General features: G+C 32.0%; 2 protein-coding genes across 3 annotated transcripts; both read left to right on the plus strand.

Moving 5' to 3' along the window:
• Window positions 1–2,872: 2,872 nt before the first annotated feature.
• LOC114316844 (DHHC-type zinc finger family protein) lies at window positions 2,873–6,679 on the plus strand. 2 transcript variants are annotated; one of them, XM_028263527.2, is made up of 7 exons: window positions 2,873–3,590; window positions 4,855–4,947; window positions 5,030–5,131; window positions 5,336–5,407; window positions 5,491–5,589; window positions 5,691–5,786; window positions 6,070–6,679. In XM_028263527.2, the coding sequence occupies exons 1-7, from the start codon at window positions 3,318–3,320 to the stop codon at window positions 6,178–6,180; spliced, it is 846 nt and encodes a 281-aa protein (XP_028119328.1). In that variant the 5' UTR covers window positions 2,873–3,317; the 3' UTR covers window positions 6,181–6,679. The 2 variants fall into 2 exon arrangements, with proteins under 2 accessions (XP_028119328.1, XP_028119327.1); XM_028263526.2 differs by having other exon boundaries at window positions 3,022–3,590; window positions 4,825–4,947.
• Window positions 6,680–10,155: 3,476 nt separating this feature from the next.
• Window positions 10,156–13,060, plus strand: LOC114316846 (protein FAR-RED ELONGATED HYPOCOTYL 1). The gene is made up of 3 exons (XM_028263528.2): window positions 10,156–10,639; window positions 12,084–12,697; window positions 12,795–13,060. The coding sequence occupies exons 1-3, from the start codon at window positions 10,602–10,604 to the stop codon at window positions 12,866–12,868; spliced, it is 726 nt and encodes a 241-aa protein (XP_028119329.2). The 5' UTR covers window positions 10,156–10,601; the 3' UTR covers window positions 12,869–13,060.
• Window positions 13,061–13,422: the final 362 nt, after the last annotated feature.

The following is a 13,422-nucleotide window of genomic DNA, read 5'->3' on the forward strand; positions in this document are numbered from 1 at the left end:
TACAGGCAATGAGCAGGAGAAAAGATGGGCTAGGATTGAAGACCTAAGCTCTGAAACCATGTTAGAATGATTGAAAGAAATATGAGAATTGTGTATCTGTATAATAATATTGAATAGAATACAATAGGAGAGCCTGTGTTTATAGGCTGAACACAAACCTAAATAAGTATAGAAAGAGATAGAGATAGAGATAGAGAGAGATATAGATAGAAGGAGATAGAGATAAGCTATATCGACAATACAAGAAGATAAATGTAAATGTAAATCTAATATATACATTAACATATTATATACACTTTTAGTTATGTCATTTTATTATTTAATTATGCCTAATTTTATTATTTAGTTATGACATTATTTTAATATGTTTTTTTATGCCTCACATAGTGTTTGGTTATATATATATATATATATATATATTTTAAGTCTTAGAAAATATGAAGTTGTGACATTTTTTTTATTTAGTTATAAAATGCATATGATATATACCATTTGAGAGTTGTGTATCATAATCTTTCCCTTTTTATAGTAGAATAACAAATTACAAATAGGTAAATTGCACTTACACCTCCTGATATTTGAGTTTAATACATATCATCCCCGGTGTTTAGGAAATTACACTAACTCCCCTATCATTGTAATTATTTAGACGAGATGAAAATATTGAACTCATGCACTATTTCTTTTCTTACTTTGCTTTACTTTTTTTTTCTTTGCTTTATTTTTTTTTTCAATGTAATTTTCTCTGTATTTTTACTTGGAGTTGTTATCTTTTATACAAGTAAGTGGTTTATAAAATGAGACTATTAACTACAAGGGTATGAATGTAATTTCTAGAACGTTAGGGGTAAAATGTAATTAAATCAAATCTAAGAGAGTGTCAATGTAATTATCCTTAAAAAAAATAGAACAGTTTTCAAATATATTTTTTTATTTTATAAATTTGACACATAAAAAAGTTTTACACCAAACACATAAAAGACTTACACTATATATAAAGAATATCATAAAAATATTATTCATTCTGTTTGGTTTTGATTTTCAAAATTCACTTTTCAGAAATTTTATTTTGTTATTTTTAGTATTTTGTTGTTTTCATTGAATTTTTTAAAATATTCTAAGCATTTTTTTAAAAATTTTTTTAGACACACCTAACATAAATATACTTAAAAAGTATAATATTGATGATTTTTTTTTAAAAAAAATCACTAAACACCAAAATTATAAAAATATATAAAAATGCAGTACATTTTTCATAATTTTGTGTATTTAGTAGTTTTTTAAAATATTTTTTCATAAATATTTTACTTTATAGATACATCTAAGTAAAGTGCATCTAAAAAAAAACATTACTTAAAATTTTAAAACAAAAAATATATAAAACAAAAAACTCAAATTCTTATAAAATTAAAATTCAAAAAATTAAAACCAAATACTGATTATTTTTCAGGCGAGCAACTAAAATGCAATTTTTTTTTAAAAAAAAAACTAAAATACAATTGGGTAAATTACACTAACACCCTCTGAGGTTTAAAGTTTCATTACAGATTTTCTCTTTTAGCAATTTAATTTTTTTAAATATCAATTTTGCCCTCATTGGGTAAATTATATTGACACCCCACACATTTTAGAAATTACAATCCCCTCCCTAAGGTTTAAAGTAACATTACCAATTGCCCTCTCGATTAGTATTAGTTGGAAAAAAAATTCATTGAAAAAAAAATTAATTGGAAAAAAAATTATTTGAAAAAAAATTAATTGAAATTTTTTTTTGTTAGTAAAGTTTTTAAATTTCTGTTTAAAAACCAACATAAGCTTATTTTTTAAATTTATGTTTTTTTCCTCAAATTTACAAACTGAGACAACCTTTTATAAACCAAAAAAAATTATCAAATAAGTTTTTATGAGAGTTTTTTTTTAATTTTTAAAAATATAAATTAAAAACTGAAATGAAATAGTTACCAAACAGGCTTGATGGTAAAAATGTTGTGAAATTAACAAATAATTAAATAAGTTACCAACGTAAGAAATGACTTATCAAAAGATTTTTAGGTTATGTATAATTTAATTTTTTGATTTTTTTAAAAAATATAAAAAATAAAAAATAATTATCAGACCATACAGCCTAAATACTAAATTCTTAAGCCATGTACCACTAAACACATAATATTTTTTACTTTTTTATTTTTTATTTCTTAACCAAATTAATTTTTAATTTTTTTTAAAAAATCAAACCATACATAGTCTAAGAATTTTTTGATAAGTCATTTCTTATGTTGGTAACTTATTTAATTATTTGTTAATTTTACGACATTTTTACCATCAAGCCTGTTTGGTAACCATTTCGTTTTCACTTTTCAATTTATATTTACAAAAATTTAAAAAACTCTCATAAAAACTTGTTTGATAATTTTTTTGGTTTATAAATAATTGTCTCAATTTGTAAATTTGAAGAAAAAATATAAATTCAAAAAATGAGCTTATGTTGGTTTTTAAATAAAAGTTTAAAAACTTTGCTAACAAAAAAAAATTTTCAAAATTTTTTTTCCAATTAATTTTTTTTTTAACTAATACTAACCGAGAGGGCAATTGGTAATGTTACTTTAAACCTTAGGGGGATTGTAATTTCTAAAATGTGAGGGGGTGTCAATGTAATTTACCCAATAAAGGTAAAATTAGTATTCAGAAAAATTAAATTGTTGAAGGGAGAATCTATAATAAAATTTTAAATTTCAAGAGAAAGATATAATTTTCAAAAAATAAGTGAAAAGATTATAATAAATATAAATTTCAAGAGTGTCAGTGTAATTTATCCAATACAATTTATTCCCATATTTTACATAAAAGATTTAGACCCCACCACTCTCTGTTTTTTTGATTGGTGAATTTTTTTTCATTTTTTTTTTTTTTTTTTTTGAAGACTTCCACAGCCACCTACGTGGAGAAGGGGTGCTGGAGTCATCCCGCTGGGTCCCCAGCAGAGCTCCATATTTTATTTATTTCCAAAAAAATATGTTAATAATGTAATCGTAAAAGGAAAGCAAAGCAAAAGAGAAGCCCATAATAGTAAAATTGAGAGGCCACCACCATCTAGATTTCCTGGACCCTCTCTCACACCACTCACCCGCCACCCTCTCCACCCCCCACAACTCTCAAAATTTCCCAAACCAACCAAACCCCCCCATTTCCCTTTCATTTTCACCCCCCAACCGCCGGAGACGCCGTCGTAAGCTCCCTACGCCGGTGGCTCCGATACCACTCCACCACCACCATCACCACCACCTCTCCATCCCATCTCCTCCAGCCTTCCGATCAAAATGAAGAAGAGCTGCCGATTCTCTCTACCCGTCACCGTTGTGATTACGGCGATCGGCTACATATACGTCTCGACGGTGTTCGTGTTCGTGGACCAGTGGTTCGGCCTCGGGTCCTCTCCCGGGATCATGAACGCCGTCGTTTTCACCGCCCTCGCTCTCATGTGTTCCTTCAATTACGCTGCCGCCGTCTACAAGGATCCGGGTCGGGTCCCCGACACCTTCACGCCCGACGTCGAGGACGCCGACAACCCCATCCACGAGATCAAGCGCAAGGTATTTCATTCAACTCCCCTCCGGTGCCGTTGACTTTTTTTTCCTTTTTTTTTTCCTCGTTCTTCGCTCTTAGGGTTTTTGTTTTTGGATGCGTTATTTCGCAATTGTTTCAATCTGAGCTCATCTTGTTTTCTTGGGTGATCTTGATTGTGTTAACCAATTCATTCTTGTGAGATTAAAATTTCATATTACTCTATTCAATTATTGATTTGGTGACAAATTCAATGTTGTTTCGTCACTGGGACAATCGCCGTGACATGGGTTTCTGATATATATACTGTTTTTTGTTATGGGAATTTGTGAAAGATTGTTACATTACTGTCAAATGAACCACCTTAACTTTCCGCTGATGTATTTCAAGAATTGGGTGTCTTCTGATTTCAAATTGAAGTGATTTTGCTATGATATTTTACTCAACTCAATTCAATTGAAAAGCCTTAGTTTGCTTGGATATATCATATGATCATAAGATGGGATTAGACGCCTTACAGAGGCTCTCTTCTACTACAACCATTCTTATTTTTTTGGACTTGGTCCCTGCTAGGAGAAATATTGATTCTTGACATGACAAAACAAATTTTTATGATGTTTTGTTTTCATTTTATTTTATAAGTCGAAAGGTACAAGAAGAATTTGATTGAAATACTACTTCATTGGTTGATGATATGCCTATTTTGATCCCCCTTTGGTATTGATTTGAGAATGTAGTAATCAAGTTTGTCGCGCTAGTCTTTGCTGCTGGGATGTGAATCATGTAGAAATTTAATGGCCATACTTTCAAGTATCTTGAAGTGGTTTGGCCTATGACTGAAAAATAAATTAGTAGCTAACCAAAATCAAGTAGAAGGTGTTTTTAAGCCTTCTATGTTGAGATGTCCTGTCACATCACCCCTTTTTATGTCACCTGGTGGATGCTGTTTTGTATGTATCAAACTGTGGAAACCTGCTAAAAAAATGGGATTTTGAAATTAGGTCTTGGGTATTTGGGCTTTTTATTGAAGTCATGCAAGTTGCAGGTGTAGTAATATTTTTAAGAATAGTGAAAACCTTGCAAGGCGTTTTGAAATTGAATTGAAATGCTCCTTTGTTTCACATTGTAACTGAACTGGGAATAAAATAAATAAATATTGTAAATATTGTGAATTACATGAATTAAATTAATAAAAATAGAACTAAATGACACTAATCTGAAGTTGGAATTAGTTATCCGAAGCTTGATATTTGATTCTTGCAGACTGACTTTTATGTCGAGTTGATTTCACAGGGTGGGGATTTGAGATACTGCCAGAAGTGTTCTCACTACAAGCCACCCCGTGCACATCATTGCCGTGTATGTAAAAGATGTGTTTTGCGAATGGTACGCATGATTAATTTTATACTTGGTGCAGTTTCTCAAATATTCTGTGTAATGTGTTTGAGTGCTGCCTTTTGAATGTAAGGACCACCATTGCATATGGATGAACAATTGCGTGGGACACGCAAACTATAAGGTCTTCTTCGTTTTCGTTCTGTATGCTGTAATTGCATGCATTTACTCGCTGGTATGTTTGACTCTTTATCCCCCAATGTAAAAATTTTTTTGATTGTTTTATCTATGCTATGACTGCATTCATCTATGCCTCCTGATGCATTTTAATTATGTTATGCGTAATGGGTATAAAAAATTTTGTTAATTGTTTTTAGCTGCTTAGTTTGATTAATGGAAAAAGCTCAAGAAAGTAACTTTTTCTATATTATGTTTTCAGGTTTTGCTTCTGGGCAGTCTGATGAATGATTCTGAAAAAGATGAGCGTGAAGGATCTTTCAGAACTATATATGTAATATCACCGACAGTCTATTTATCTGGCTTGCGTTACATTCTCTCATATAAGTCAGTTTAATTATCACTTTCCATTTCCAGGTCATTTCTGGGCTGCTGCTTGTCCCATTAAGTGTGGCTCTGAGCGTTCTTTTGGGTTGGCATATCTACCTCATTTTGCGAAATAAGACCACAATAGAGGTTGGAAGAAATTGGCATTATTTGTCATTGGCTCATTGATCATTTGTTTGATGGCCAAACCATTTTTATGATCATGATTGCTTTGTTTTATGCTTTTGCAGTACCATGAAGGAGTGAGAGCTATGTGGCTTGCAGAGAAAGGAGGGGATGTCTATTCACATCCTTATGATCTTGGTGCTTATGAAAATCTGAATTCGGTAAAGAATTATTTTCTCTATTTTTCTTGTTTTCCTGGAATCGCTCCATTTTCTCAGTGACTGAGGAGGAGTGTGTTTCACTGACTGAGTATCAATGTCTCAAACCTATTTGGTTGACCAGATGACCGTGGTTACTACTTACTAGTAAAAAACTTGTAGTCAGAGACCTCTCAAATTTATTGCCTGGAAACCAATAGATTGTTGTGAAGTCATACTGGTTTTCTTTAACATTTCTTGGTTACTTAATTTTTTTGCCGTAACTGCTTATTCATAACTGCTTCAGGCGCTGGGTCCAAACATCCTCTGCTGGGCATTTCCCACGTCAAGGCATATTGGCTCTGGTCTTCGCTTCCGGACAGCGTATGAGAAAATGAGTGCGTCAGCATCAAAATGAGTTGCACTGTTGTTTGGTTGGGAAATTTTGGTTTTTTAACTGTGAAGAGAATGATAGAGAAGTCTCTGGCGTTCCCTTTACAAATTTTGCTGCTTGTACACTGTTCTTGAGAAGTTGAAGAGGGAGAAAAGGCACAAATTATCAGTTGGTAAATACTACCAGAATTGTATTTCTTAAAGCTTTCTGATGCAAGTTAGGTCGATAATGAGATTAGTGCCACGAACACCCTTTGCTTTCCCACTATTGTTCACAATGAAGGAGGGTAGCGAGTTTTTGATACATTCAGATAGAGGTACGTGTGTCTGGTGATTATATGGATAATGTAGAGTTTAGGATCATTACCTTCTGCTGATACATCTCATGTACAAAGAGGGAATCATTGCGATCCCCACTTAACCCACCAAAATCTCAATTGATCAAAAGTATAAAGTTGTAACTATTGTAACTTTGCAAAATTGAAAATTGTTGTGGTTAATGCAATTTGTTATTCATTCCAGCATTCTTATTCTTTTGGAAGTGCTTTTTTGTTTTTGATTTGAGTGAAAGTACTTGAATGTGCTTTTGAATATTTGAAACCTACCAGGAAAGTTGGTTTGGGGTGGCAACTCATTGCTTAACTTCGGACTCATTTTTTTTTTTTTTTTAATTTAAAAAAACAAATTAGCCGGAATTTATTTCTAAATGGTCTCGACAAGTTTGATTAGGTCGATATGAAACTTGTCATTAATTCTCTGAGATTCTCTTTAAAATTATTTTTCAATAATCATGTGTAATTTTTATTAGTAATTTCTCTAAATACACTTGAATGTATTATTTATTCCAATTAAAAAAAATAACGAAAAAATTGACATAAAAAATGTTGTAATGGATGAAGCACCTAATGATAAAGAGGCATATTCTATGGCACACTATTGTTTTTGTTCTGTGGATGCTAAGCATGGTGCTGGTACCACTTCTTCCAAGCCAGGCAAGGCAACCCTTTCTTTCCCCATACTTTAGGTTAGTTATTAATTAACTATATATAAGATACTTACCCAAAAAAAAAACTATATATAAGAATATATATCATTGATTGTGTTTGTCCTATTTCGTAGTCCATTACATTTTTTATAAGAATATTCTGGGTGGGAGTTGAGTAATAAATTGGTAATTATTCAACTACTTTCAAATAACATGAGATATTATTTACATGGTATTCTTTTATTAATAACCTAGTGAATTTTTTTATTTAGAATAATATTGACTCATCTCTTTTAGATAGTTAATGGATAAAAGATCTAATGTATTTTGCTATTTTCTTTTGTGAAAAACATCACACTACATAAATAGAGTGACATATTTATCGTACTAATTTTTGAAAGATTTAGTTCATGTCTAATCCTAAAACAAGAATTAGATTGTTTAGTCCAAGTTTGTAGATTTATCCTAGTCTTATTTTAATAAATTAATTGGTTAATATTTTAGGTCTTTATTTATTGATCCAATAATTATAATTTCTTAATTTTATTACTTTTAATTTTTTTAAAAATAAATAAAATATTTTAAAAATCAGTTTGATGATAAAAATAGAATTTGTGTACGGGCTCATGGACACGGATCGGACGGTCCAATCTTTTTTAGGGACGGGTGGACTTGTAAATAACATGGGACGAGGGGCCCACAGAACCACGTGTCTGTAGCCAGCTAACCCCACGTGACCTGAAGATGGTTCCGTCCTAATTAGCGACTAAATTTTTAACCAACTCATCCCACGCGCCCTGTTTATCCAATTTGTATAAGACTATCTTCCCTACTTAACTTATCATCAAGTTCAAATTTGACAAAAAATATTTTATTTTTTTATTTTAACGGTTTTATCAAATAAGTATAAAATTTAAGATTTTACTTTTTTTAATCAAACTAAGTATTAATGTGTCTTTCATTAAATCACTTCATAATCGTTTGATTTTTACCACTGAATGTTCTCCAAATGTTTCTCTGGATGTCCCCAGATAACCACCTCAAGATAAAAATTTGTGAAAAAATTACACTACCCCGGTCGTCCACTCGGTCGACCCCCTAGAGGAACACCTAAAGGCAAAAATTTATGAAAAATTTATACTGACTGGTCAACATGTCGGACATTCTCCCGATCGACCGATATTTTGAAAAAACTTCAAAAATCTCCGTTGAAGTACTTGATATCAAATAAAACTTTTACTCAAATTTGATGAAAAATTTAATGTACCGTTTGAGATACTCTAAGAGAATATAATTGTTTTTTAACAAAAATAGAATAAGAACTTGATTGTTAATTAGGAGTCTTTTGGGAAGTGGGTTATAATCCACTTCCCAAATTATAACCCACTTCCATCTCTCATAAAAAATTAATTATAATCAGCCTTTAACCAAAAAATTGATAATAATCATCTTCCCAAAATAGGTCTTAATAAAGGTAAAAAAGATAAAGAGGAAAAGCAATACAAACTTTTGTATTTGTAAAGATTTTTTTTTTCTAAATTGTACTTGTGACAAAAAATTTCTAATTACACTTACTTGTGAGAGAATTTAGAGAGTTACTAAGGTCTCGTTTGGGAACATACTCTTTGGTTTTTTGGCAAAAATATAATATAAAAAATTAATGACTTTTTGATTTTTTACGAAAAGATGTGCAAAAAGTAGAGAGAAAATGAAATATTTTACTTTTTAATATAAATTGTTGGTTTTTTAATTTTTTTAATGACTTTTTAACTTTTTGACTAAAAAAGTCACTTGCCAAACAAGACCTAAATATCTGATATGAGACTAACCTTGATAATCCTAAAATTAGCTAAGAAATAAAAAAAAAAAATGTTTAACAACTTCAATGCATCATTTCTTATTTTGAGAATTTAAAATAAAAGAAGATATCATAATTTTGATTGCTATTTTATTTTATTTTATTAATTTTTTTTTTTTGGGGTGGGGGGGAGGGGGAGGATTATTAGTAAATTTTTTTGTCACCTCTTTCTTTCTTTCATTTTTTTGGGTCCAGCTTGTCTCATGTTTGAGATTAAGACTAGATTGTTTAGTCTGCCCTATGGGCCTATTTTTGGGTCCCGTTTCGATAATTCGAACCGTTTGAATGTGTAGAACCTGTTGAGTATTATATTCTTATAAAAAATCACATTGATCAGATATCAATAGTTATTTGATTGGATCAAATTTTTGTCAATCGTTTATTTTTTCACCGTCTATTTTTTTTTTTAAAAAATACAAATCTGATACGATTAAATAGATATCGATATCCGATCAATGTGATATTTTGAAAAGATATAGTACTCGACAAGTTCTACATATTAAACGATTCAAATTATCAAAAAGAAGTCAAAAAATAAGCCCAAAGACCAGATTGAATGGTTCAATCTTAATTTCAAACATGAGACACGCTCGTATGTATTGGTTGAAAATAAGGTTACTTACCCTTAGAACCTTGTACATTTACTAATTTTCACCTTAACCTTCTCCATTTTCAATTGTGGCAACTAATTTTTTACACCTTAATTGAAGTCGTAATGACTAAAATTATAAAGAGAACACAGTAAAAATATTAGAACTAAAGTGAGATTTTAATAAAAACTTAAGATTAGTTTTTTTTTTCTTTTTTTTTTGGGGGACAAAGATGACATTAATAAGTTTATATAGTTAAATTACAATTGAATAGATTCGTTATTATTCTATCAACTCGAACTTCTGAACTTTTTCTATAATTAGATTATAACTAAAAAGATTCGCTTTTACCATATTAGTTTGAAGGGTACTGTTATGGTGTGCAATCTCTTAAGGTTGCACACCATATGCAACCAACACAAAAGGTGTAAGTGGAAGGTGTAAATATAAAACAGGACAGCAAACAGAAAGGCGTAAGTGTAAGGTGTAAGTTGCACACTTAAGAAAAGTCCTAGTTTGAATTCTTAACCTCTCTTTTACTATGCTTTATAGTGTGATTATTAAATTATTGAGCTAAATCCTAATATCAAAAACGTAATATGTTTAATGATGCGTGAAAAATGTTATGTACAACTAATGTGGCAAATTTCGTCATATGAATAAAAAAACATGACATTTTAACTCAACTTAAAAATATGATTGAATGAACGGTCAATTTAGTAAAGGCAGAGGGCTGCCATTGCCAACTATATACTATGATCGGGGAGGGCACCCCCTTAGGTATGGGCTTGGTGTTTTAACAAAGACGAGAGTAAAAGATGGAAGAGGAGAGGGAAAAGACGAGAGGAGAGGGAGAGAAAGAGTGGATAGAGAGAGAACGTGAAAAATCATAGGAGGTTTGGATACACTGGGTGCATGAAACTCACCAAGTGTAGAGTCGGTTAAATCAGTGAGACCTAATTGTTTGTTTATCTCACTCTTGCCTAATCTCATCGACTACTCAAGACGGTGTTATGGAGGAAGACGACAGAGACCCATCTGAAATTAACAGGTTTCGATTCTGGGTTTTCAATAATCTTTGCTTTTACCGACTGTTCATTTGACTTGATTTATTATGCTCTGGTTTTGACATTTACATGTCTGAACTTTTACTTTTCAGTACAATTTTTGCAGAGAATAGCAAGTTATTGAGTCTATTCTTTCATCTTTGATGTTTACTAGTTTAAGAAATTGATAAATCTCTCTGCTGGATCCGCAACGTACTTCGAATTTCCTATCTTATGGTGGGTTTTAGGGTTTTTAGTTGATGATTTTAATTATAGGATTGTTTCAGGAGTAACCCCTCTGTTGCTGATCCAAAATAATGATAATAATAAAATTTGTTGGAAACAAACAAAAGGGTAATTGAAGGTTAAAATTCATGACTTATATACTTGTTGCTGTTTATCGATTGCTAACTCTAGTTGAGATGCGAGGGGTTTGAATAAGTTGGAACTTGGAAGGACTCCACTGAAGTTTTCACTTTGTTGATGATGGTGCTAATAATGCTTGAGTTGCTCTTGTTTGGAGAGAGAAAGACAGAGATCTTACAAGTTACACTGACTATTCATAATACACAAATTAGCTATATTTCTTCCCGATATATGAGGTTAACGGGTGGTCGCACATATCTGGTTTTTTACCCCTGGTCTTGCCAAAGGTGGGTCAGGGGGTTCTTTGTTTTTTTAAAGTAAATAATTAAAATGGGTATGGGTGTGCATGAGATATGTGTACAAAATACCTGAATTGGTGAATTTACTGGCCATTTGAAGGTGGATGAAGCACCTATATTGGTGTTGTTTGGAAATAGAATTACATTCTGCTGTGGTCATAGAAGAAGAAAGATTGGTCTATTTGACAATTCAGTTGCATCACTGTGTCCTAAGACTTGAAGAGTTGATCAATTGACACCGTAATGCCCTTGCGTTGCACCTGACACACAAACCCAAGTCCATACAGCTGCCAAGAATTATATTGCTTCCTAGCTGGTTTACACAAATATATCTTATAGTTAGCACTGCTCACTCAACCGAAAATATGATAATCAGGACTTAGTTTCAACTATTTTCCACTATTGATATGCTTTTTCCTTGCCTACAATCTTCTTTTTCCCTTCTTTAATAGGCTTGCAGCTAAATGCTTCAATACCTAAACAAAATTGCTCGTCTTTGGTAAATATTATCATCAAAAGAAGTTTGTCAATCTTTAAACAGAGATTTACTAATACTTATTGTCTTTCCATTCATGTTTAACTGTTAAATGGTGCCAAATTTCGATCATCTTTAACTTTCAAAACCCAAGGTGGGATGACAGAGAGGATTGAATTTTTATGCACTTCTTTTCTTGACGTTTCATTCTCGAGTCTTGGCCCCTTAAAGTATTGCCAAAATTATTATTGCCGACATAGTTTATCATTAAATGTAGACTTTTTCCTCACCTTTTACTTGTCACTGCAGTGCTGATGTCAACAAAGTACTGCAATCCAGCTTCGTTTACCTGAACAAGAAAAGAAAATTTCAAGCTGGGCAATCAAGCTTGCCTCTCCCAAAGCATAAATGCTGGGATCGAACCTCTAGTTCAGAGTCTCAATCTAATGAAAACCTGAGAGTAGAAGACTTTAACATACTCCTAAGCAAGGGTAAAACTGTTGTTGGGGCAAGAGATAGTGAATCAGAACTAGAGTCAGCACAAGATAGCAATAGTTTTGGTGGAAACTCAGACTCTGCCATGTCTATATCTGGTGAAGCTAAAATTCAGTTGGAGTTTTTCAAGAATAGCCTCTATTCTTTGGAGAGCAGATCATTTACAAAATCCGGTGCTGACAGAGTCCAACAACCATATATTGGCGGAGACCATAATTTTCCTCATAATGATTTTGGACCACACGCATGTTTGAATTTCGATGAGCACCTCCTAGAATATGGGACCCACATAGATTTCAATTGCTTAGAACTTGGAAATGAAAACATTGAGGAATGTACAGATAAGGAAGTTGAAGATATGCTATGCTCCGATGAGCCGTCTCCAAATAATTATGTTCTTTCATCCGGAAGATGGAGTGTCAACCAAGGTAATATAGTTACGTAATTGAGAAGATGATCTCCTATTTTCTATTTTCCTTTTATTCCCTTAATAATGTGGAAATATTTCGATTATTTTGAATGCAGAGACTCCACCGAGCCCCAAAAAACTGACCATTGATAAAGAGTTTGAGCAGTACTTCTCCATGCTTACGCTGTAGGAGAGATTTATCGAATAAGAACAGTGAAAATGTATATGTTTAAAAAAATATCTGTTGTATCGGATGTGACTCATTGCGGCCTCTGTGTTATTCATTGATCCATCCTGTATTCTATATTGGCTTGCACAAACTCATGTTTGTAAGCTCAACAAATTTATATCCTATGGTATGTATTCATGTAGTTTTTGTTCATTTTGTTTTGTTTTATAGTTTTCAAGAACCAGACTAATTGTCCTGCCCTGATCAATCTGCATATGCTTCATTCATAATGGTCTCCTATATGAAACACAATGTGATTTACCAATGGTATTCTGGAGCTGAAGTTTTTAAGCAGTGTTCGGTCTGATTTTTGCAGATGCTGTGTGTGTTAGGATTGTTATATTTGGTTTATCACCCACATAACTGCTTTTTTCTGGCTAGGTGTTTTCTGAATTTATGAGTTGTATCAATGAATGTGTGATCTTATCACATTCTGTCTTTTCTCTGGTTTCTTGATTAATACCTAATGGTGTGGTTGGATTATACAAAAATATTACACAAACTTTGTAAACAAA

The sequence above is a fragment of the Camellia sinensis genome, chromosome 3 (assembly GCF_055761805.1).
Source record: "Camellia sinensis isolate YWXY chromosome 3, ASM5576180v1, whole genome shotgun sequence".
Taxonomy (NCBI): domain Eukaryota; kingdom Viridiplantae; phylum Streptophyta; class Magnoliopsida; order Ericales; family Theaceae; genus Camellia; species Camellia sinensis.